This window comes from Mesoplodon bidens (genome assembly GCF_964165515.1).
Source record: "Mesoplodon bidens genome assembly, chromosome: 15".
In the NCBI taxonomy this organism is placed as follows: Eukaryota; Metazoa; Chordata; class Mammalia; order Artiodactyla; family Ziphiidae; genus Mesoplodon; species Mesoplodon bidens.
The window spans coordinates 84,540,888-84,564,942 of NC_138171.1; the positions used below are offsets into that span (position 1 = coordinate 84,540,888).

Sequence of the window (24,055 nt, forward strand, 5' to 3'; positions counted from 1 at the left end):
TCTCTAGTCTCTGCTCCCTCAGCTCAGCTGGGTGTCTCTGCTCCTGCCCTAAATGGCAGCCCATCTCCCATGAGCATCAGAGCTTCTGTAGCATGGAGACTGCCGCTTGCCTACCCCCTTGCTTAAAACCCTCTGCTTCTCCAATGTCTAGAGGGTAGAGTCCAGACCCCACACTCAAGCTGCTCCATGCCACTGAGCCTTTGCAGATGCTGTTCCCTCTGCCTGGAAGACGCTTCCTCCGCTGGCTGCCCCTGGTCCTCCTGGCTACCTTCCAGCCATCGTGCAGCCTCAGCTGAGAAAGCTTCCCCAACTTCCTCCCAGCCCTGAGCCCCCAGGCAAAGTTGCTCCCCCTTCTTGGTCCCCAACCCCCCAAGACTTTGTCTGCCCCCGGGTTGTTGCTTTCACCAGGCCTGCCCCCCATTCACCTGTGTGTCCCAAGCAGGGAGGCTGGGATACTGAAAGAGAGATTCTGGAAACAAGCAGGGGGTTTGCTGTGAGGTCAGCCTGGGTTTGAAACCTGGCTTCACCCTTCCTACCTGTCACCAGCCACCTCTTCAAGCCTTAGTGGGTCAGCTGAATGGGAATCCTTGTCTGGCTGTTGAAAGGATTCATGAGGTGATGTATGTGAAGAATCAGGCACGTGCCATTTACTCAAATTCACCGACTGAGTGAATGAACAGATGGTTTGCAATTGTCCCATGTCCCTTCTGTCACACCAGACCCCAAGCTCTAGGCGGCCAGGACTGTGGCTCCCTCTGGCTCCCACACCCTGCTAGGCGCATAGCAGGTGCCCATTTCACACCTACTGTTGGAGATCAAGGTCAGCAAGAGGGAGGAGGTTGAGGATCAGGTCAGGGCTTGCTGTGGGGTCCCGGGAGAGATGGCCCTGTCGGGCAGGGAGAGCCTGGTGATGCGGTCAGGGCTCCAGGGAAGGGGACAGAAGCATGGGTGGTTGGGCAGCCTTTAGCTCACCCACCTGCTCCCGCTCTGCACCTCTGAAGAGCCAGGAATGCGGTAAGTGCATAATCAACGCCTGTTCAATAGTGCAGGGGCTTCAGGCTTAGACAGACCCGGGTTTGATTTTCAATCTAGCCGTGTGGCTTGCTGCGTGGCTTAACCTGGCTGAGCCCGTTTCCTCACCTGTATATTAGCAATGCCAATGCCTGCCACGTAGAGTTACAGAGAGGATTAAAGGGGAAGCAAACTTTCCATAATCATGTCAGGCCCAGGTCGCCTTTGCTTCTTGGCGATCTTGCAAGGTGGGCGCTGTTACCCCGATCTTACAAGTGGCGGGACGGAGGCTTGAGGGCTAGCACCTCGCCTTGAGTCTCGGGGCCACTTCAGAGCTTCCCAACCCCTGTCCAACTTGGCCCAGTGGGGTGATGCTGGTACCACCTCTGGGAGATAGGGGACCAGAGGAGGAACAGCAGAGAGGGAGGGGGGAATCGCAAGTGGGGTTTTGCCCAGGTGAGGTCGAGGATCTGATCTTCTTTGCCCGAGAGTTGTCACTGTGGCAGGGCTGCAGGTGGAGATGAGGCATGTCACCCAGTCCCAGGATTGCTGAAGTCAGGCTCTGGGAACAAGGCTGGGCCGAGTCTGGGACCACAGCGTTAGTAGGAGGTGGGCTTGCACCAAAGGGAGAAGATGTTAGAACCACCTGCCATGGTGAGGTGGGTCAGCGGCGAGCAGGGCTGGACTTCCGATCCGGGGGTCGGGTGGGGCAGACCTGGACCCCAGGCAGGCCCCAAGGTCGGGGGCCTGAGGCTTGTCCCCCAGCCCCTGCTGCCCCCGGAGCCCACCTGTCTTCTCTGTCACACGCAGTCCAACCCCGACTCCTGTGCAGGAGTCAGGCCCTCGGTTGCTATAACAACTGGATCCCAGCCATAAAAATAGTAACTTATTTTTTATTCAACTTCTATTGCTCTTGGAGGAAAAGAAAATCCATTTCTAGGCTTGTGTTTCCTTTCGGGGGTCTCCTCCGGGGCCCTGCTGAGCCCACAGCCAAGACCTGCTTGAAGGTCGACCACAGGTGGGGGCCGGGAGGAGGCCAGTAGACCAGGAGCCGGGGAAGGCCCAGGAGCCCAGGGAGGCCCAAGAGCCGAAGGAGGCCCAGGAGCCCGGGGAGTCCCAGGAGCCGGGGAGGCCCAGGAGCCGGGAGAGGCCCAGGAATCGGGGAAGTCCAGGAGCCGGGGGAGGCCCAGGAACCGGGGAGGCCCAGGAGCTGGGGAGGCCCAGGCCACCTCTCTGTGTGTCTTTGCTCGGCCTCTGGGGAGCTGTGGTTACCGGTGGACCCCCCGAGCCTGGCCTGGCCACCCCAGAAAGTGGGGGGCTCTCACCTTTGAAAAGCCAGCAGGGCCCTTTTTCTGGAAGTTGGGGTTGAGGGCTTTGGAGGAGGTCTGGCTTGTGCCTGGGGACAGGTGTTTCCTGGTGTGGCTGACAGGCCGGGGGCAGAGTTTGGGGGTCAGAGCAATAGTGATGGAGGTCAAGGTCAGGAAAGAAGCCATGATATGCAGGGCTCGGCCTTACCTGACTCAGTTTGACTTTGGGCTCCTGGAGATCTAAGAACTCATTAGAACAGGGGTTTTGTGGCGGGCAGTGAGCGCAGAGCCTGCAGAGCTGGCTTCTGGGGCAGGTCCTGCTCCTCAGGCTGTGCGACCTTGGGAGGGTGCCCTGGCCCCTCTCAGCCTCCCTTTCCCTCCTCTATATGAGGGGACAGGAGGTGCTATAGCCATCACAGCTGTGAGCCTCGCCCTTCTTTTTTTTGCCCTCGTCCTTCTTTTTTTTTTTTTTGCAGTACGCGGGCCTCTCACTGTTGTGGCCTCTCCCGTTGCGGAGCACAGGTTCCGGACACACAGGCTCAGCGGCCATGGCTCACGGGCCCAGCCGCTCCGCGGCATGTGGTATCTTCCTGGACCAGGGCACGAACCTGTGTCCCCTGCATCGGCAGGCGGACTCCCAACCACTGCACCACCGGGGAAGCCCTCCTCGTGCTTCTTAACCATGACTCCCAGTAAGAAATAGCTCTTCCATCCCGACCAGGACCCTGATGTATACAAACAAAAGTTTCTTGAACGTGAGTTGTTCTCATTGCGTCTTTTCTACTTCACTTTGCTTTTAAATGCTGCTCACCATCCCCTAGGTTGACTCCGTGATCTTCTGGTGTCGTGCTGTCCCATGGAACTTTCCATGATGTTGGCAATGGTCCAATAAGGTAGCCCCTTGAAATACGGCTAGTAACCAGGGCACTGAATTTTCAATTTTATTTCGATTAACTCAACGTAGACGTTAAGTAGTTGCACGAGGCTGGTGGTTATTGTATTGGAAGTCACAGCCCTAGCAAGTCCAGAGAGCAATTCGAAACCCACGGCGCTAAGGGATCTTTCCAGCTTGACCCTCCCAGCCCCTCCTCACCGGCTGGGCTGGGACCCTGCCAGACCCTCTGGCCCACATGTCCATCCCTTGGCCTTCCACTCATGCCAACCTTGACCTCAAGCTCACCTGGCCAAAACCCGACTCATGATCTCCCCTACTCCTGTCACCGCCCCCCTCCCTAGGTGGCACCAGTACCCACCCAGCAGTGCCAGCCAGAAACCCAGGGGTCACCCCCCACTTCTAGTTCTCCATCAACAGGGTCTGGTGGATTTTTACCTCCTAAGCATCCCTGGATCGCTTCTCTTGACCATCCCACCCCCCGGCCCTGCAGTGGCCTCTGAACGCATCTACCTGCAACCCTTCTGGTCCTCACCAATTCCAGGTGTGTGTGCCCACCGTGTGCCCGGCATCTGGAGTTCAGAAATGAATTTGATGGACTCCTTTTGTCTTTCTCCTTCATCTTGTTCTAGCTACCTTGGGGCAGAGGACGTGGGTGGGATTATTTTCTGACTGTGTAGTAGGATCTCAAATAAAGCTTGTTATAAAAAGTAGCAGGGAGCTGGGGCTTGGGAAGGGAAGGGAGGAGAGGGAAGGGGGGGGAGGTGTGTGCGTGGGAAGGAGGGACCTGCCCTTCTACTTGGGGACCTGTCTTTCCACATCAAAGGCTGTCCTGCCTTCCAGCAGCCCCCAGGGTGTCACCTCTTCCAGTAGGTGGTTTCGCATAGCCCATCACCCAGGCCAAGGTCCCCTAAAGGAGAAAGCTGAATTTTGTAAAGATGCGGGGCAGGGTTTGGGGGCTGGGGTGGTGGTGGGCACATCCTGGGTACCTGGCGACCAAATGCCCAAATGCGTGTGCCCCTGTCTCAGGGTCGTGAGGGTCCCCAGAGTCACAGCCTCTGGGAATTAGGGGGTTCCCCAGAGACTGCGCCATCCTCTTGGGGCCGTCGCACCTCGCAGGGACGCAAGGCGGGGGCGGAGGGGGGAGCGTGAGCTACAGGTAAGCTCTGGGGCCGGCCACGCGGGCAGGGTCCGCCCCCCTTGGCGTCCCAGCCCCCGCCGCGGGGGACAGCGGGACTCCGTCTAACAGGCAGTCTTCTCTCGCAGAAAAAACTACGGGAGGAGGGGGCCCGGGGAGCAAGGAAGAAGAGGCTGCTTTCGGAAGCCCCCACTAGGCCTCCACCCCTCCCCCATTGTTCCCTTCCCGCAGCGAGGCTGGGAGGGGTCGGCGCCGCGCGGGGAGGGGGCCGGGGCTGCGGGGACTCAGGCGATTGGCCCGGAGCCCCCCCGCCCCGCCCTCCACCAGCTGCTCGGGATTTGGCATCGGCGGCTCCGGGCTCGGCTCCAGCTCGACTTCGCACGCCCCCGGCCGCCCCCGCCCCGCGGCCGCCGACCTGCTGCTCCGGCGCCGCGGCCTCTTCAAGTTGCCGCGGTCGGAGCCCCGGGCTGGAGGCTGATGGAACCGCCGCGATGTTCGCTCCGCGGCTCCTGGATTTCCAGAAGACGAAGTACGCGAGGTGAGCGGGGGTGGGAAGCGCGGGCGGCGGGTCCGGCTTCCTGCGCCGCCAGCGCGCTCCCCCCGCCGCCCCGAGAATTCAGGGTGATAAATGGACCCTGTCCCCGGCCGGAAGAAACCGGACACGAGACGTCGTGGTCTTTGTGAGTCTCCGCGCGCAGCACTGCGCCCTGGACCCGGGAGGAGCGCGGCTTCCCCGCTTCCCCGCGCCTCCGACGTAGCGTGGTGCCCTGGGGCGAGTCGCTTCACCTCTCTGAACCTCAATTTCCAGGTCTCAAAGGCGGGGATAATGAGAGTCCCCACCCCTGGGTTCCCCGCGAGGATTAAGTGAGATGATCCCTTGAAAGCACTTTGCACGGGTTCAGTCGCTATTCGGCGCTTTTGTTAATGATAAAAGGCGTTGGCCCGCACCTCTCCACCGAACCCCCGACCACCCCTGTCCCCCGCACCACCCCTGACCGCCCTCATAGCAAGCAGGAGGAATGGGTAAGGAAACTGAGGCACAGGACCAGGACCTATACATCTTGGCCTTTTCATAGTGGGAAGTCTGTGGTCCCACCTGAACCTCAGTTTCTTCTTCTAAAGTGGTGATTTCAGATTGCCGAGTGGAAGCCAAGGTCTTGTCGCTTTGATTCCCAATTAAGGGGCTGGGGGGAGGGGAGGGAATATTAAGTTCCTCTAAGATTTTGGCGGGGTGGGCTTGCCTGAAAGCTGGATGAAAACCTTTTCTAGGATTGCCCCTTCGCCCCCAGGAGTCTTGGGGGAGGACCCACTGCTCTGGGTGTGCAGCCCTAGGCGTCGGCCTCCTGCCCAGGGGAGCCCGCCTTCACCTGCTCTTCTTACCCTCCCGCCAGGCCTCCTGCCTCCGTGGGTGGAGTGGGCAGGTGGTGAGTTGAGCTGGGTTGGCATCCTTTTTGATGTCACACCTACACAGCTCATTGTCTCCTGGCAATTGTTGAGGGTCCCTGGTTCCATGAAGTCTCCACAAGTTGCTGTCAGATGGAGCACAGCTTGACCCCAGAGGCCGGGCTGAGCTCGGCTTCAGGGCGGGAAAGTGGGGAGGCAGGACTGGGTCCTTTCCCTCTCAGTCTCATCTCTGTTTCCTCTGGGGGGGGGGCGTTGTGTCTCCTTCATGAAGTTGGGGAGTCCCGCTGGAAAGGGGTTGCTGGTGGGAAGGCCCGGAGGAATTCCTGTGGTGTTTCTCTTGGCGGGAAGGTGGGAGGGGCTGGCTGCACAAATCTGCGAGGTCTCGTCTGGTGTGGGAACTTGGACTTTCAGAGGATTGTTCTCGAGGGTCCTGTGTGCTGGTGTGAGATGTAAGTTGGTGGAGTGTTCACTGGAAGGGAAGGGAGAAACCCGGGGCTGGAGACTTCAGATGCGGGGAAGGAGCTCTGTCCCACACCTGCTGTGTGACCTTTGGTAGGTGTCTCAACCTCTCTGGACCTCTGCTGGTTAATCCGTTAGACAGGAGGGTTGGTCTAAATGATCTGTAGATTCTGACACCGGTGCTGCTCCTGCTGTAACTGGAATAGGGCTCTCCAGCTGGGCTGAGGGCTGGACCATGAACCCTTTCTTTTCTTGGGCTGATGATGCTTCTACGGGTGATGGGTCCAGTGAGGAAATGGAATGCATTGATTAGAACTATTTCTGTTCCCTTCCTCCTTGTGTGGCCCTTACTACCGTCCAGTCCACATATTAGGTAGGTCCTTAATCAAGGCTTTGTGATTGAGTGAATTTAATAGTATGACCCAGATCTGTCCAATAGAAATAGCATACAAGCCACAGAGGTAGTTTTAAATTTTCTCATAGCCATTCTGTTTAATGTGTGGCTAATTTCCCATCTCACTGTCATAAGAAGGTGAAAAGAAACAGGTGAAATTAATTATGAGACTATATTTTAGTTAACACTTTATATCCAAAGGATATTCAGTATGTAATCAATATAAACAAATTATTCATAGATATTTTACAGTTTTTTTTCAACCACAAGTCTTCTAAGTCTGGTGTGTTTTATACTTACAGCCCATCTCAGTTTGAACTAGCTATATTTCAAGTGCTCAGTAAACACATGTGGTCAGTGATTGTCATATTGAACAGGACAAGAATGTCCTCCAGGGTGAGAGATGGGTGTTTGTCTTAGTCCTTTCAGGCTGCCATAACAAAGTACCATAGACTAGGTGCCTTATAAACAGCAGAAAAGTATTTCTCACAGTTCTAGAGGCTGGAGGTCTGAGATCAGGGTGCCAGCAAGGTTGGGTTCTGGTGAGGGCCCTCTTCCAGGTTACAGATTGCTGACTTCTTGTATCCTCATAGGTCAGAAAGAGACGGAGCTAGCTCTTTGGCTTCTTCGTATAAGGGCAGTAATTCCATTCATGAGGACTTCACCCTTATGACCTAATTATGCCCCAAAGGTTCTACCTCCAAATGTCATCACACTGAGGGTTAGATTTCAACATACGAATTTTTTTTTGGAGGGGGGTCACAAACATTCCGCTCTTAACACTGCTCCTGGGGCTTCCCTGGTGGCGCAGTGGTTGAGAGTCTACCTGCTGATGCAGGGGACACGGGTTCGTGCCCCGGTCCGGGAAGATCCCACATGACGCAGAGTGCCTAGGCCTGTGAGCCATGGCCGTTGAGCCTGCGTGTCCAGAGCCTGTGCTCCGCAACGGGAGAGGCCACAGCAGTGAGAGGCCCGCATACCGCAAAAACAAACAAACGAGCAAAAAAAAAAACCAGTGGAACACTGCTCCTGGTTAAATGCTGTGTGACGTTGCAAAATATGCTTTCCGTCTCTGAGCCTCTGTTTCTCAGTGGGTGGTTGTACCAACTGATCTTTAAGGTTCTAACCCTGAGTCCTTGAATGGTTTATCTACATCCAGAAACATACTTATCATCAAGCTATAGGAATTAAAGACTGTAGTGTTGGTTCAGGGCTAGGCAAATTGACCAATGGAACAGGACAGAGAGGCCAGAAACAGATTCATGCATATAAAGGCATTTGACTTTTGACAGAGGTGGCCTTGCTGATCAAACCAGTTAAGGATGGTCTATTGAATAAATGGTACTGAGACAATAATCCAGATGGAAACAACGAAACTGGAGTCCTACCTCACACCATACAGAAAAAGCATTTCTAGATGGATTAAAGATTTGCAAGTGAAATTTTAAAAAAAAATTGAAAACTTTTTGAAAATTTGAAACAATATCTTTTGGATATCATGCTAGGTAAAGATTTCTGAAGGCACAAAAAGTTCAAACCATAAAAGATTGATAAACTCAACTACATTAAAAATTATGAATTTTTATTTCCCCCAAAATGCCAGGAAGACAAGAGAAGACAAGCCACGAACTTGAAGGACATATTTGCAACATACTTAACCAACAAGTAATTAATATCCAGAATCGGGAACTCCCTGGAGGTCCAGTGGTTAGGACTCAGTGCTTTCACTGCAGGGGGCACGGGTTCAGTCCCTAGTCGGGGGACTAATATCCCAAAAGCTGCACGTCATGGCCAAAAAAAAATTAAATAAATAATAATATCCAGAATCTATAAAGAACCACAATAAGGAAAAGACAGCCCCATAGAAAATGTAAAAAGACAGTCATTTCAGGAAGGGAGGACACAGATGAGCAATAAGCATGTGAACAGCTGCTTACTTGCATTGGTGATCAAGGAAATGCAACATAAGAGTCCATGGGACGCCATTCTTGTATTCAATATATAAGAAGTCTGACAATACTATTATAACTACTTTGGAAAACGGAAATTACCATGTAAACTTGGACACGGCCACTCTCTTCTGGGTGTTTGCCCTAGGAAATTCTGCACATGTGTGCCGGGGGAGATGGCCCAGAATCTTCTCAGCAGCACTGTTCAAGGTAAGCAAGACCTGGAGTCAGCCCAGAGGTCCACGTTGATGGAACAGTATGTATCCATGCAGTGGAGTAGTAATCCTGCAAGGAAAACAAGTCCAGTCCCAGGCAACGTATGGATGAATCTCACAGACGTGTTAAACAGTAGCAAAACACAGAAGAAAGCATGACTCCAATCATGTAACACTCAAATCCCAGTAAACTGTGTTGTTTAGGAATGCAGAGAAAAGCACGTGAAAAGTGAGACAACGATGATTCCAAAATCAGGTTAGTGGCTACCTGTAAGGGAGGGAGGGAAAGATACACAGGGTGCTTGTGGGTCCTTGTAATTCTTAACTTGAGGAGAAAAATGAACTGGGTTCTACGTGTCCTGGAAGGCAGCGGGGTCTCACATTTCCTGGGTGAGCCCCACGTGGCGCCACCTCACTGCAAGGAAGCCGGGAAGTGTAGTCCACCTGTCTGTCTGTGCCCGCTGCTGCTTCCATGTCCAGAACAGCACGTGGCACCTGAGCAGTTACCAATCAAAATCCGTTGCATAATACTGGCTGTGTGACTTTGGATGAGCGAATTAACCTCTGAAGACATAGGTGCCCTCTTTCGCTTAATGCAATGTGACCTTAAACGTGGGCCATTGTAAAATAACATTATGGTTATAAATGTAACACATGCTCCTTGGAGAAAAGTTTTTAAATTATGGGAAGTAGATATAAAGATGAAAGCAGCAGACCTTTAATCCCATGGTCTGGAGATCATCACTGTTAAATGTGACTTTTCTTCCAGTCTTTTTTTTTTTTTTTTTAAAGAAGATGTTGCGGGTAGGAGTTTAGTAATTTATTTATTTATTTCTGCTGTGTTAGGTCTTCGTTTCTGTGCGAGGGCTTTCTCTAGTTGCGGCAAGTGGGGGCCACTCTTCATCGCGGTGCGCGGGCCTCTCACCATCACGGCCTCTCTCATTGCGGAGCACAGGCTCCAGACGTGCAGGTTCAGTAGTTGTGGCCCATGGGCCCAGTTGCTCCGTGGCATGTGGGATCCTCCCAGACCAGGGCTCGAACCCGTGTCCCCTGCATTAGCAGGCAGATTCTCAACCACTGTGCCACCAGGGAAGCCCCTCTTCCAGTCTTTTTCTGTAGATACTCTATAGCTAGCATTGTATTCTAATTTTTAAAAACTGACCTGCCATAATCCCGTCTCCTTTGTCTTTCATAATTGTTTGCAACCTCAGCTTAAACTGGGCTTTTGCTTAATATTCCATCTCGTCATCACACCCTGCTTTATTTTATTATTTCCCACTTTTGGACAATCAAGTTGCTTTCTGGATTCCGCTTCTGTGCACAGCGCTGCAGGAGCATCTCTGCAGCACATACCTGATCCATTGTCAGTTCTGGGTATTGGCCTGGGGCCCTGGGTCACCAGGTCCAGGTGAGGCTCACCGAGGGCCCAGACTATAAGGACTTGGTTGGGGACCTGCCCCCCGCCCAGCACAGTTCCTGCCATGGTGTTTGGAGTTGCTTCTAAGGCCAAAGCTCGGGTCCCACTCCTTCCATGGTGGGGTCCTTGGGAAATACAGAAGGAGCCAGGAGCCTGTGCTGTGATTCCACCCTCCTCTTTGTTGGCTTCTCTTGTGCAGGGGACTTTTTCCCTGAGCCTTGCTTTCCTCCTCGTAAGTGAGGTTAACAGGTGGGGGTGGTGGCAGTGGCCCTGGGAGGCCTTCTATAGGTTTAGTCCCCATCCTACTATCTGAGGTCCCTTCACAGCCACTTAGGACCAGTCCTGCTCCAGCCGGGACTCTGAAATTCTGAAGGTCACCGGTTTCGTAAACGTTTGTAGTTCTTGTGGTGATTAAGATAAGGTATGTGAAGCATCTGGCGAGGTCCTTGGTCTACAGCTGGTGCTCCAGAGTGGTGGCTATTTATGTCATAGTTACTGTTATCCAGTCTGTCTCTTTCCAGAGAGGATTCGAGGCAGTTTGTAACAAGCAAGTTTCTCAAGATCCATAGGGCTGTCGGAGAAACGCTTCCATCTTGGCAGAGCTTTCTCTGACGTCAGCAGGTGTCTGCATGGCTGGAGAAGGGGTGGGAGGGGAGATGGGGCTCATGGGTGCTTCTGCCTTGCTGGGCTACCTGGGACACGGCCGGCCCAGGGCTTCATGGAGGAGGGGGAGATAGATGACCCACACTTCCTGTCCATCGTCTCCTCTGATCCTTGGCCGTCCTGGGAGTAGCTGCAGTTTCTAGTCCTGTTTGGTTTGCCCGAGGCCGAAGAGCAGTTGGTAGGATTCACACCTGGGTTTGTCTGGACCCTGCTTGTTTGCCTCCCCCATGCGACCCTGGGGAATAATCATCGTCATCACCTGCAGCTGCAGGGTACGTGTCTCACACGCCGAGTCTCTACTCCCCACTGGACGCGGGGCTTAGAATTCCGAGTCCTCCCTGCTGCCTGCACCGTTGCCGGGACTGGAAGGGCTCTGAGAACACACCATCTGTGCGCCGGCCTCCTTTGTTCATTCACTGATGGCCCCGCCCCAAACGCAGTCGGGCCAGAGCAATGTCCCCACAGAAGCCCACCTGCCGTATGTCTGGTTATTTCAAGTATTTTTTTTACATTTTTATTGGAGTATAACTGCTTTACAATGGTGTGTTGGTTTCTGCTTTATAACAAAGTGAATCAGTTATACATATACATATATCCCCATATCCCCTCCCTCTTGCGTCTCCCTCCCTCCCACCCTCCCTATCCCACCAAAAAACCAAGCTAACAAGCTTCTCAACAAAATGGGTTCTGTCCTCCTTCCGGCAACTATACTTCTATGGTGACAACACTGAACACTCTGTAAAACGGTGGCCGTCATCTGATTGAAGACTGGCTAGCGGCAAAGACAGCTGAGGGGGCTTCCCTGGCGGTCCAGTGGTTAAGACTCCACGCTTCTGCTGCAGGGGGCACGGGTTCGATTCCTGGTTGGGGAACTAAGATCCCACATGCCGAGTGGCGAGGCCAAAAAAAAAAAAAAATAGAAAGGCAGCTGAGTGTAGTTAATTTTTACACGCGTCTTTGGCGTTCGTTGCTGGGCAGCCTTGTTTGGATGAGTAATAAAGACATACATAGTTTATTAATTATTATGTATGTCAAATGATTTATTTGATTGACTTCATTGCAGCAAAATCATTTATAGTCAAGATTTTCACTTATGTTGGGGTTCTGTTAACAGTAATAATCTAAAGGTGTTCTGTCTGGCACTGTAGCCCTTGCCACCTGTGGCTGTTTAAAAGTAAATCTTAGACCTTCCCTGGAGGTCCAGTGGTTAAGACTCTGTGCTCCTAATGCAGGGGGCATGGCTTTGATCCCTGGAAGGGGAACTAAGAACCCATATGCCATGCGGCCAAAAAAACAAAACAAAACAAAAGAAAAAGGTAAATCTAAATTTATTAAAATAAAATTAAAAAGCTAGCTCCTCAGTTGCACCAGCCACATTTCAAGTTCTCTATAGTTACATGTGGCCAGCGCTGCTGTATGGGACAACACAGACATTTAACATTTCCATCATTGCAGAAATTTCTCTGGAAGAGCACTAGTCTAAAGGATTCAAATGAAAAATGTAATTAAAAGGGCTTCCCTGGTGGCGCAGTGGTTGGGAGTCCGCCTGCCGATGCAGGGGACACGCGTTCGTGCCCCGGTCCGGGAGGATCCCACGTGCCGCGGAGCCGCTGGGCCCGTGAGCCATGGCTGCTGGGCCTGCGTGTCCGGAGCCTGTGCTCCGCAACGGGAGGGGCCACGGCAGTGAGAGGTCCGCATATCGCAAAAAAAAAAAAAAAAAAAAAAGTAATTAAAAAAACCCCACAAATTAAATTAAAGCAAATGTCAGAAACTGAAAAAAGTTAAATGATTTTTAATTCTAAAATATTCAAAAACTTCTATTAAATTGAAAAGGCAAAATGCAAATTAAGATGAATAAGTATAACATTTTAAAGTCAAACAGTATTTAAGTAAGGCTGAAATATTTTACTTGATTATTTTGAAAATGTAATTGAAACCTATCATATGAAAATGAAACTGCTCACACCTGGAGTTCAATGTCCACCTTGTTGCCAACATAAAGAATAGGTAGGAAAGAAAAAAAAAAAGAATAGGTAGAGAGCAGGCTTATGATTGCCAAGGGGTTGGGGGGAGGGAGAGGGATGGACTGAGAATTTGGGGTTGGTAGATGCAAACTATCAACATTTAGAATGGGTGAACAACAAGGTCCTACTGTATAGCACAGGGAGCTATATCCAGTGTCCTGGGCTAAACCATAATGGAAAAGGATATTAAAAAAAGAATGGGGCCTCCCTGGTGGCGCAGTGGTTGGGAGTCCGCCTGCCGATGCAGGGGATACGGGTTCGTGCCCCGGTCTGGGAGGATCCCATATGCCGCGGAGCGGCTGGGCCCGTGAGCCGTGGCCGCTGGGCCTGCGCGTCCGGAGCCTGTGCTCCGCAACGGGAGAGGCCACAACAGTGAGAGGCCCGCATACCGCAAAAAGAAAAAAAAAAAAATGGTTAAAATGGTAAATTTTATGTTATGAGTATTTTACCACAATTAGAAAATTTATGAAAAATAAAAGCTAGTTGAAAATGGTGGGCTTGGGACTTCCCTGGTGGTGCAGTGGTTAAGAATCCGCCTGCCAATGCAAGAGACACGGGTTAGAGCCCTGGTCCGGGAAGATCCCACGTGCCGCGGAGCCACTAAGCCCATGTGCCACAACTACTGAGCCCGCGTGCCACAACTACTGAAGCCCGCACGCCTAGAGCCCGTGCTCTGCAACAAGAGAAGCCACAGCAATGAGAAGCCTGCGCACCACAATGAAGAGTAGCCCCTGCTTGCTGCAACTAGAGAAAGCCCGCGCACAGCAACGAAGATCCAACAGAGCCAGAAATAAATAAATAAATAAATTTAAAAAAAAGAAAATGGTGACATAAGGAGGTCATTTATTAAGTGTAAGAGGAAACAAAAATATAAAGGAACATTAGCATGGATGCAGTCTTATTTAGTAAGTGTCCTGCAGACTTTACCAGTTGCCATATCACTGTTTCAATGGCTGCTTGCCGGCAGCAGGATGACCGTCCTGTCATTGTGGTGTTTTAACCTTGACCCTTGGTTCAGTTGGCATCCACCATGTTGCTCTCTGTAAAGTTACCATTTCTTTTGGTGATGGAGAGCATTGTGGGGAGGGGAGTGTTTTGAGATCATGCAAACATTGCATTCCTCCTGTTATGAAAACTTCCATTCAAAAAGTAGAGAGACTAGTATAATGTAATAACCCCATAGCCTAACAATGACTAACAATTTCTAATTAACGGTTATGACCATTTTGCCACACTTGCTTCATCTCTTTGCTTTTTCTCTGCCGATAGTTGAAGACAAATCCCAGAGGATGTGTCAGTCCACGTCTCTAACTGGTGAGGATTAATTCTTCCATAGCCACCAGAGCCCATCACACCTGACGACATGGGCAAAACTTCCTAGCGCTGTCGAGCACTTGATATGTGGCTAGCGTGGCTGAGGAACTGAACTGTACATATTCTTTAGTTTTAGTGAGTTTCCATTGACTTAGCCGCACATGGCCAGTGACTGCCAGAGTACCCTGCACACCTGCAGAGACTTATCACACTCAGGTTGACGATCTTGGCAAGAGAGGCAAGAAACTTCGCACCGCATCTCCCCAGGAGGCAGGAGACATCTGACTGTCCCACTTCTGGCGATGCTGAGGTTGATCTTGGGGCCAAGAAAGCGATGCTGGGTTCCCCGGGTTTGACCACCTTGTTGCTCAGCAGCCTCTCACCAGCCTTCTCCGCATCTGTTGGTTACCCTTGTCTGAATCAGTGATTTCATTAGTGGTGACAGTTTTGTGATTTTCAGGAGCCGCTCTTAAGGAAAAAGATCCTCATACGAAGCACCTCTGCGCTTGGTGTACCAAAGTGGTGCGGTCTTCATTATTATCTAAGACAAAACCAAGGGGTTCATGTCTTACAAAGAAAGGCCTTGGGGGAAGGAATGGATCAGTCCCTGTTCGTAGTGGAGATATTCTTAGGATGTGTGGATGGTATTTCAGGGTTGTGTGCACAGTGTATGTGCGTGTGGGTGCGTGTGCGTGCACATGTGTGCATTTTGCTCCAGAAAGGTGTAGGTCTCTGGGGGGAATCTGTTTCTCCCTGAAGGCAGCTGCCTTGCTCAGGAGTTGGTCCCTGAATCCTGGTCACGGGAGATGGAGTTGGGCTGGGAACCAGCTTTGGGGGATCCCAGGGCCCTCTGCTTTTGAATTGGGCTCAAACCTGCCCTGTGATGGCACCCTGGATGCTTGGCCATGGGCAGGGCTGGGCTATGCCAGGCTGTGTGTGGCCCTGTGTCGGTGGGGATGGGACATTCCCAGGCCTCGTGCACGTTCCACGAGCCCTCGAGCGGCCCCTCCTTTCACGGGGAATAGTACTAGCATGGAGAAAATGATTTCCTGTGAGAGGATCCGCCATCCCAGTGTGCCCTGTCGTGCCAGCGGGTGGATGGAACGGCTCATCTGTTGGCAGGTGGTCCCCCTCGTCTCTGGAGTTAGAGCTGCTTTGGGCTCCATACAGCGAGCCAAAGGCTGAGGGTCCCTTGGGAGTGGTGGGGGTGGGTAGGGGAGGTATTTGCTGAGTTTCTTAAAGTTCCTCCTGGTGGATTCAGGTTCGGGGCATGTCTCCTAGAAGGCGTGTTCTGGGTGTGGCCCCTGCAGGATGAGGAAGGTGGTTGTAACCCCATCCTGGCATAAGGGAGGGGAAAGCTGCAGACATGAGATGTGGCCGGGAGGCCACGGCACCCCTGGTTTAGGGGATCGGGGGTGGACAGGGCAGTGGCCTGTCCCTTTCAGAGGAGGTGGAAGCCAGCGGGTGTGAGTGAGCCTTGCAAACTGTGAAGTGCTGTGCAGATAAGCCTCCTGGGATCATTCAGAAGCAATATTGTTTCTTGCCCAGAGCGCACTAGTGGCTGGTGTCTTCGGGGTTTTACTCTTAGCTGCCGAGAATCTGCCTTTGTGTGGGTTTCCCCAGAATCAGACCCGGGGACAAGGATGCAAGGACGAGGGGTGTGTCTGGGAGCTGACCCCAAGATACAGCAATCGGAGAGTGCGGAAGTGAGAACAGGGAAGGGCACGCAGCCGCTAAAGGGTTTGTAAGAAGTGGGTTGCACTGTAGGCGCTCGGAGCTTAATTAATTCTGCTTGGGAGACGGTGGGGGACACGGCTTGGAGTCATCTCCGCTGAGGGCAGAGGAGTGGGGGCATCCGTCAGCTCTCCCCTGAGTCACTGGCGGAGGCTGATTCCTCGGAGCACTAGCTCCCAGGCTCCTGCAGCGGCAGCACAGATCCCCCAGGTCAGAGCTCTCGGGCTTGGGGTCTGCACGCTGGGGAGGGGGATGGGCATTCACAGCACTGAGGCAGTGGGTTGACCACCAGGCTTGCATCAGCTCCTGGTTACAAAGACTGTGGAGATGGAGGCCCACCCCGGGCTTCTGGTTCAGAAGGTCTGGGTTCCCATGGCATCTCCTCATCCTGTTATCTTCTGGGAGCTTCCGGTGAGGCAGGGAGGATGGGGTGGACCCTCATTGTACCAGAGGGGAAGAGATTCCCCAGGGAGCCCTGGGGAGGGTGCAGGGCCAGGGGTGTCTGGCCCCAGCTGTGTTGGGTCAGTACCACCAGGCACGCACCTCCAGGGGGCGCCGTTCACGTGGAATGCCGCGTGTTCTCTGTGCTCCCGACCTGCCAGAGACCCTGGCCCTTTCCCCTTCTTCCTCGGCTTCCCCTCCTGTTCCCCTCCTGTCTCCCCACTGGGATTTTGATCTCACAACAATTCTGAGCTGGCCCCAGCCCATGGACTGTTTCTCCCCGACTCTGTTTCCCAAAGACGGAGCCAAAGACGCTGTCTGCCGTCCAGGAGGAGCTGTGAAATTCATGAACGGACACAAAGAAGTAGCCCGGGACCACGCTGGAGAAAGGGAGAGGCTCAGAGGGCCCGGGGCCAGCTCTGCCCTGGGCTGCCCTTGCTTCTGTGGGACAGACAGACCCCGCCTTTGTCTCCTGGACAAATCTCTTCAGTCCTCTGTCCTGGGGATTCAGGGCTGCCACTGCCAGGCACTGGCCCAGCCCGGAAGGGGCGGCCGCAGCAGTTTTCCTGAGCCTGGGCTCATTTGGGAGAGCAGGCCTGCTTCTCTCTGGGGGCTGTGCACCCCAGCCTGGCCCAGGCCAGAAGGGGAGGGAGAAATTGCAGAAGCTCTGAGCCTGGGCCTGGCTGCTCCAGACCGCAAGCCGGGGAGCAGGACGGCAGAGGAGCATCTGGGGCGCGCTGGGCTTGGAGGGAGGCCCAGGTGGTGGGGGCAGGGCAGGTGGTCAGCAAGCTTAGGTCCTGCCCGGGGCCGCCCATAGAGGCCCCAGGGGGTGGTGTAGGAAACACACCTTTTTACAGACCCCTCCCAGACCTGGCTGGTAGGGGCCTGGGGCTACTCCATCTTTTAACCTTTTATCGAAGTGTAACTACAGGAAAGTGTGCGCCCTTCCATTCGGGCTGGAAAACTGAACAACACACCCCTGGCACCAGCACCCCCAGCAAATCACTCAGTGTCGCAAGTTGCCAGGAGCCCCATCACGCCCCCTGGTCACTGCCTCCCTGCTTCCAAGCGTAGCCACTGTCCTGGCTTTTGTCCTCTAAGACTCCTGGTGCTGGTTCTTGAAGTTTATATAAATGGAATCAGAGAGCCTGTCCTGTTTGGCGCCATGACTGCGATGCCCCCTTGTCTCTGAGTGCAGGGCGTTCGCTGCTTCCCTCTGCAGTCTGGTTCCGTGTGGGACCCTCCGCACTGTGTCCATCCTGCCCCGGACGGGCAGTTGGGTGGTTACAGAACTCTCTTTGGGACCAGCCTCTCCCCTCTCGCAACTCGAATGCTGTAGGTTGGAGAACGTCTGGTCTCGAATATTGATTTCAGACATAGACCAGCATATTTAAAACATTTTGTTTTATTAGATTTTAACAAAATTATTGAAGTAGTAAATGAACATTGTAGCCAGTCAAGCAGCACAGAAATACAAAGAAAAGAAATAATATTTCCCCCCTTCTCCCCAGGCTCCCCAGTGGGGTTTCCATTCATACCTCCTGCTTTTCTAAAGCAGCAAACTGGCCCTGCCCCTGGAATCGTGTGACCTTGAGTGGCCAAGGTCCTGGGTGGATTAACCCATGTCTCTGGAGTCTGTGTATTCCACAAATTCTGAAGGTTTTAAAAGACTGGAACTGTTCCCAACTTGTTACCTCGAGTCTAAACAACTTCGTAAGTGCTCGGAGATGATTGATTATAAGGTTGTTTGCCGAGCATCACCTGTTGTGTGCAGGCTCTGCATTGGGTCCAGGAAGATGAAGCGGAATCAGGGCCAGTCCCCTGGTTTGCGGTCTCGGGGCCGAGGCAGACCCAGAGCACCCAAATATGTATAATTGTGCTACAGTAGGAGTCGCACAGGCAGCTGTGGGAGTCCAAAGGGGAGAGCCACTCTCTCTGCCTAGGAATGCTCCAGGAAGAGAAAAGAGGGAAGGAGATTCCAAACAGGCAACTTAAGCAGTGGCGTTGAGGTGAGAGAAGGCAGTTTATAACCCAGTCTGGATGGGGTGTGAAGGTAGGGATCAAGGAAGAATTTTCAGGGGAAGGGCCTTTTGACCGGGACTCTGAGGGCTGAATAGGAGTTTACCACCTGGAGAAGAGGGAAAGGGGCTTTTAAGCAGAAGGAACAATGTGTGGAAGGCCCAGAGGCGTGATGACCGTGGGCCACAGGGAGAGCTTTCCTGGGGTGAGGAGAAACTGAAGGGAGTGAGTCAGGGATAGGAAACAAAGGAAGCAGATCCCCCTGGAACACAGGGTCTTTTAGCCCATACAGAAGCTGCCTGGCATTTCTGTTCTTGGCCTTGGCGCAGGCGTTTATGCTCTGGGTCCGCCAGGGCTTTGCCTTGGTCATTGGGATCTGGGAGTCTTGGTGTGGACTGTCCAGCATGGGAGCGATTGACAAAGCCAGGGTTCAGGGGGACCGGGGGTCACAGATAACTTGTGGCCAGGGCTGCTCCAACCACTGGCCAATGAGGTGTGGGTTTCAGGAGCTGAGAAAGGGCTCTGTCCCTCCTCTTCCTTTGCCTCCAGCCCCACAGCCAGTCCTCCATCCTGGAGAGGATGATCAGATACTTTACACTATAATGTGAAAGGCTGATGGTAGAACCTCTCCTACCAGAACCATGGACAGGGCTGAAAGGGGAAGTGAGTGGACGGTCTCAACAAGGAGTCACAAGGTCTGGGTTGCCATCTTAGCTGCACCACTTCTAACTTGTGGCTTCACTTCTCTGAATCCCTGTATAAAATGACAGGCAGCATCTTGGCTCTGCTCAGTTTACAGCATCCTTGCGAGGCTCCGGGAGGAGGAGGGAGTGAAAGCATTTGGGCAGCTCTCACACCAGGGATGGCTGCCTCTCGCCCGCCTGGTGCCCGTGGCAGACATCGCTAAGTCATCATCTAGATTCGTTCGCAGAATCCTTTTAGCACAGCACTCCAGGCAGCCTCTTATCAGTGGGCCAGAATTGCCGTGTGAGTTGAAGCCCGTTTGCTGCCCCTGCTGGGCCCGGTGTTCATTTTGTGGTCCTGGGGTCCAGGGACATTCCCGTTGTGTAGCACCTGGCACCATCTGGGGGGCCCATCCTCCCCTCCCTGCTGGGCTCTTCCCCCCAGCCCACTGCTTCTCCGGCTTGCCTGTGCAGTGGAATCACATGGGAAGTTTTAAAAATACCAATTCCTGGACACCACTCCCCACACCGTGATTCTGTTTTAATTGTCAGGGATGTGGCTTGGGCATTGGGATTTTTCAGATCTCCCCGGTGATTCTTTTTTTTTTTATTCATTTTTGGCTGCGTTGGGTCTTCGTTGCTGCGTGCGGGTTTTCTCTAGTCGCAGTGAGCGGGGGCTACTCTTCGTTGTGGTGTGCGGGCTTCTCATTGCAGTGGCTTCTCTTGTTGTGGAGCACAGGCTCTAGGTACACGGGCTTCAGTAGTTGTGGCTCGTGGGCTCTAGAGTGCAGGCTCCATAGCTGTGGCGCACGGGCTTAGTTGCTCCACAGCATGTGAGATCTTCCCCGACCAGGGCTCGAACCCGTGACCCCTGCATTGGCAGGTGCATTGTTAACCACTGCGCCACCAGGGAAGTCCCTCCCTGGTTATTATGTGCAGAAACGTTTGCTCTGGCCCCTTTCTCCAACCTGCTAGGTGCTGATGTCGCTGTTGTCCTGGGCAGCGCAGGATTCTGGGGAGAGGGTAACGATGGCACAACCTGAGACTCAGCTCGTGTCACTTTTATGCTGGCGTGTTAACGGAGGGTCTTCGTATGCACATAGCTTTGCCTGTGGCCTGAATTTTTCTTTTTTTTTTGTAAACTATACATAACATAAAACTTACCCTTTTAACCATTTTTAAGTGTACAAATCAGTGGGATTAAGCGCATTCACACTGCTGTGCAGCCATCACCACCATCATCTCCAGAACTTTTTCTTTTTCCCAAACTAAAGCTCTGTCCCCATTAAACACTAACACCCCCTCCCCCTCCCCCAGCCCCTGGCAGCTGCCATGCTACTTCCTGTCTCTATGACTCTAACTCCTCCAAGGACCTCGTACAAGTGGAATCCTACAGTGTTTGTCTTTTTGTGACTGGCTTATTTCACTCAGCATCATGTCCTCAGGGTTCATCCATGTCATAGTATGTGTCAGAATTGCATTTCTTTTGAAGGCTGAGTCATATTCCATTGTGTGGATGAACCACATTCTGTTTATCTGCTCAGCTGGCAGCGGACACTGGGGTGACTTCCACCTTTTGGCTGCTGTGAGTAATGCTGCTCTGAAAATGGGTGTCACGTATCTCTTCAAATCTCTGCTTTCAGTTCTTTTTGGGGTGTAGAACCAGGAGTGGAATTGCTGGTCATTCTATGTTCAGTTTTTTGAGGAACCTTCATACTGTTTTCCACAGCCGCTGCACCATTTTACATTCCTGTCAGCAGTGCACAGGGCTTCCCACTTCTCCACATCCTCACCAACATGTGTTTTCTGTTTGTTTCTTTTTAAATAATAGCCACCCTAATGGGTGTGAAGTGATGAGGCCTGATTTTTAAAGCAAAGCTTCTTCTTTCCTTACTTAGACATGTCACAGCATCTCTTCCAGAGGTAATGGAGGAGGCAGAGAGGGATCAACATGTACAAGTGCCTACTGTGTGGGGGGCACTTCGCACATCATGTCTTCTTTGTGAGGCAGGTGTTATTACCTCCCTGGAGCCCAGGTCTCAAGCTTGGACAATCCCGGGCTGAAATCCTGGCTCCATCCTTTCCTAGCTGTCATGTGTTAGGCAGGTGATTTGATTTTTCAGGACCTCAGTTTTTTCGGCTGTAAAATGGGTTCAGTAATAGGATGGAGGATTTATAGTAACAGAATCATCAATTTCGGTCATGCATCAACATGTGCTGAGTGCTGTGCACAGATTAACCCATTTCATCCTTTTAGAATCCCCCTGGGTGGAAGCTGATAACATCCCCATTGCTCAGATAAGAAAACTGAGGCCCAAAAAGCTTGAGTAACTTGTCCCTGGACACACGGCTGGTAAGGAGTGGAACTGGGATTGAAGGAGTGTAGACTGGGAGGGTCTTGAAGTTTGTGCCAGAAAAAGCCGAGAAGGGACTTTTAAAGGTGATGCTGGTGTGGACTCAGCAAAAGAGGAGAGTGGTAGAGAAAGCTTTCATCTTCTTGGAGAATTCGTAACAATCGGTAACAGAATGTTGGCAGAAATATGGACCGTAAAGGCCAGTGTGGTGTGATCTCAGGTGGAAATGAGGAGCATGTTATTGGACAATGGAGAGAATATTCTCGGTATAGAGCAGCTGAGAACTTGCCCGAGTTGTGTTCACGTTATGGGGAAGGTAAGACTTGCACGTGGTGGGATTGGATGATGCGTTGAGAAGCTTCCCGGTGTTGATGGAGCGGCTTGGTCCTCCCAGCTGCTTATAGTGAGATGCGGGAGGAGAGAAATGAATCGAAGAAGGAATTGTTAAGCAAAAAGGAACCGGAATGTAAAGATTTGGAGAATTCTCAGCCTATCTGCAGTGTAAAAACGAGCACGTGTTCAGAAGGGAACATCACGGGTGTGGCCCACAAACCGTTCATAAGGAGATTAGTGCTGATGCGGACCATGGGCCAAATCAGCCTCCCTCTGAAGCCAGGAGCAGAAATGGGATCATCCCAGCCGGGACCAAAGGAATAGAGGAGGGCTGCACACATGTGCCGTTTCCCTGGAAAAGGGAAGGATGATGATGAAGGCAGTTTCTCGATCTCAGGGCGGGGCTGGCTGCTCCTGTGTCAAAGGGTGGGGCCCTGACCAGTGTCTCAGAGGTGGGGTGACCTGCTGAGCTGTGGAGCTTATGCTGTCACCCCAGGGGGCCTTGAGGGCAGGGCATCGGGTCAAAGAGGACTATTCTTGAGGCTTAAGATCTCAAGGAACTTACCTGGCTACGTTTTGGACTTCATTGGGACCCATCACCCCTTCCTTCTTTTTGGTATATTTTCTTTTTTTTTTAGAATGGGAGTGTCTGTATATCTGTCCTGTGCCTGTCCCACCATTGTATTTTGGAAGCACATAATTTATTTGGTTTCCCAGGCTCACAGCTGGAGAGGCATTTTGCCTCAGAATAAATTGTACCTTGAGTCTCACGCATGTCTGATTTAGATGATGTTTAGATGAGACTTTGAATTTTGGACTTTAGAGGTAATGCTGGATTGAGTTGAGACTTTTGGGCTTGTTGGGATGGAATGAATGCATTTTACATTCAAGAAGTACCTAAATTTGAGGGACCAGTGGTGGCATGCTATGGACAGAATGTTTGTGTTTCCCTAAAACCCGTATGTTGAAGTCCCAACCCCCAATGTGGTGGTATTTGGAAGTGGGGCCTTTGGGAAGTAATTAGGGTTAGATCAGGTCATGAGGGTGGGACCCTCATGATGGGATTAGTGCCCTTACAGGAAGAGGAAGAGACATCAGAGCTATCTTTCCACTTTGTGAGGACATAGCAACAAGGCGGCCGTCTGCACCAGACACTGAATCTGCTGGCACCTTGATCTTGGACTTCTGAGTCTCCAGAACTCTTAGAAATAAATGTATCTTATTTAAGCCACCCAATCTATGGTATCTTGTTATAGCACCCCAAATGACTGACACCTCCACTCATCTCGCCAGTCTTCCATCCTCCACCCATCCTTCCATCCATCCCAACATCCCCCACCCCTGATCCATCCATCCATCCATCCATCCTTCCTTGCTTCCTTCCTTCCATCCATCCATCCATCCATCCATCCAGACATCTATCCAACTATCCACTTATTTGTCTAGAAAGCTATTTGCCTGCCTTCTCTCTACTTACGTACCCCACCTACCCATCCATCTACATCTAGTGGCACCATCAATAAATTGGAAGCATATTGGAAAGTATGGCTGTTGTCCTGTGGGCAATGGGAGAGTCGATGAAAAAGCTTAATTGATCATGAAAAGTAGAAAATAAAGTCATATTATTTTCTGCTTTTCATGATCAGTTAAGAAATTTCAAATTGTGGGATCTGTAAAACCAAGGTACATCAGTGATGTCTTCAGGGAGTTATGGGCCTAAGCTTGAAGTTCCCCTGCTGCCAGGAAGCTCGACAGTCCTACTGTACTTGGGTGATGGTAGGAAGACAGCCTACCTCCAGATGTTTTCCTCCGGCGACTTCCTTTATTCTGGGCATCCGTGTGCCAAGTTAAAGGTCAGCGTTCCCAGGGAAGGAGGGGAGGATGGGTGCTGGGAGATGACTGTCCCCTGCCCCTTCTGGAAAGCTGGAACCTTGGGATATAGGAACTGGTGTTGCTTTGTGACCCCGTGCCCCTTCCCCAGCTCCCACTCCAGCCTCGTGGGTTCCCTCCCAGCCTCGAAACATGCCTCCTCCTTCCGGCCACCGAGCTTTTCCTGATGCCCTTCTGGCTTCCAGAAGCTTCCTCTCCGGTCTTCAGTGCCTCTGACCATCAAGTCTCTGGGGCGCCCCCCACCCCTTCCTTCTTGCCTTTTCTGGCAACAGTCATGTGCGATTAAGTCTTTATATTGTAAAAGCATTAGCATAATGACAGGAAAAGAATTCCACCCCCAACATTTTATTTTGAAAAATTTCAAACTAGCCTAGAAAGGTTGCGAGAAAAGTTCCGTGAACACCTAGGTGCCGG

The 24,055-nt window shown here is 52.1% G+C and overlaps 1 protein-coding gene across 1 annotated transcript in view; it reads left to right on the forward strand.

The window, feature by feature from the left end:
* Positions 1 to 4,839: 4,839 nt before the first annotated feature.
* RADIL (Rap associating with DIL domain) overlaps positions 4,840 to 24,055 on the forward strand; it is a gene marked incomplete at its 5' end in the record, with an annotated part of 118,792 nt that continues 99,576 nt past the window's right edge. The window contains 1 exon segment of the mRNA XM_081255972.1: positions 4,840 to 4,886. Within this exon segment, the coding sequence (XP_081112098.1) occupies positions 4,840 to 4,886 (47 nt within the window).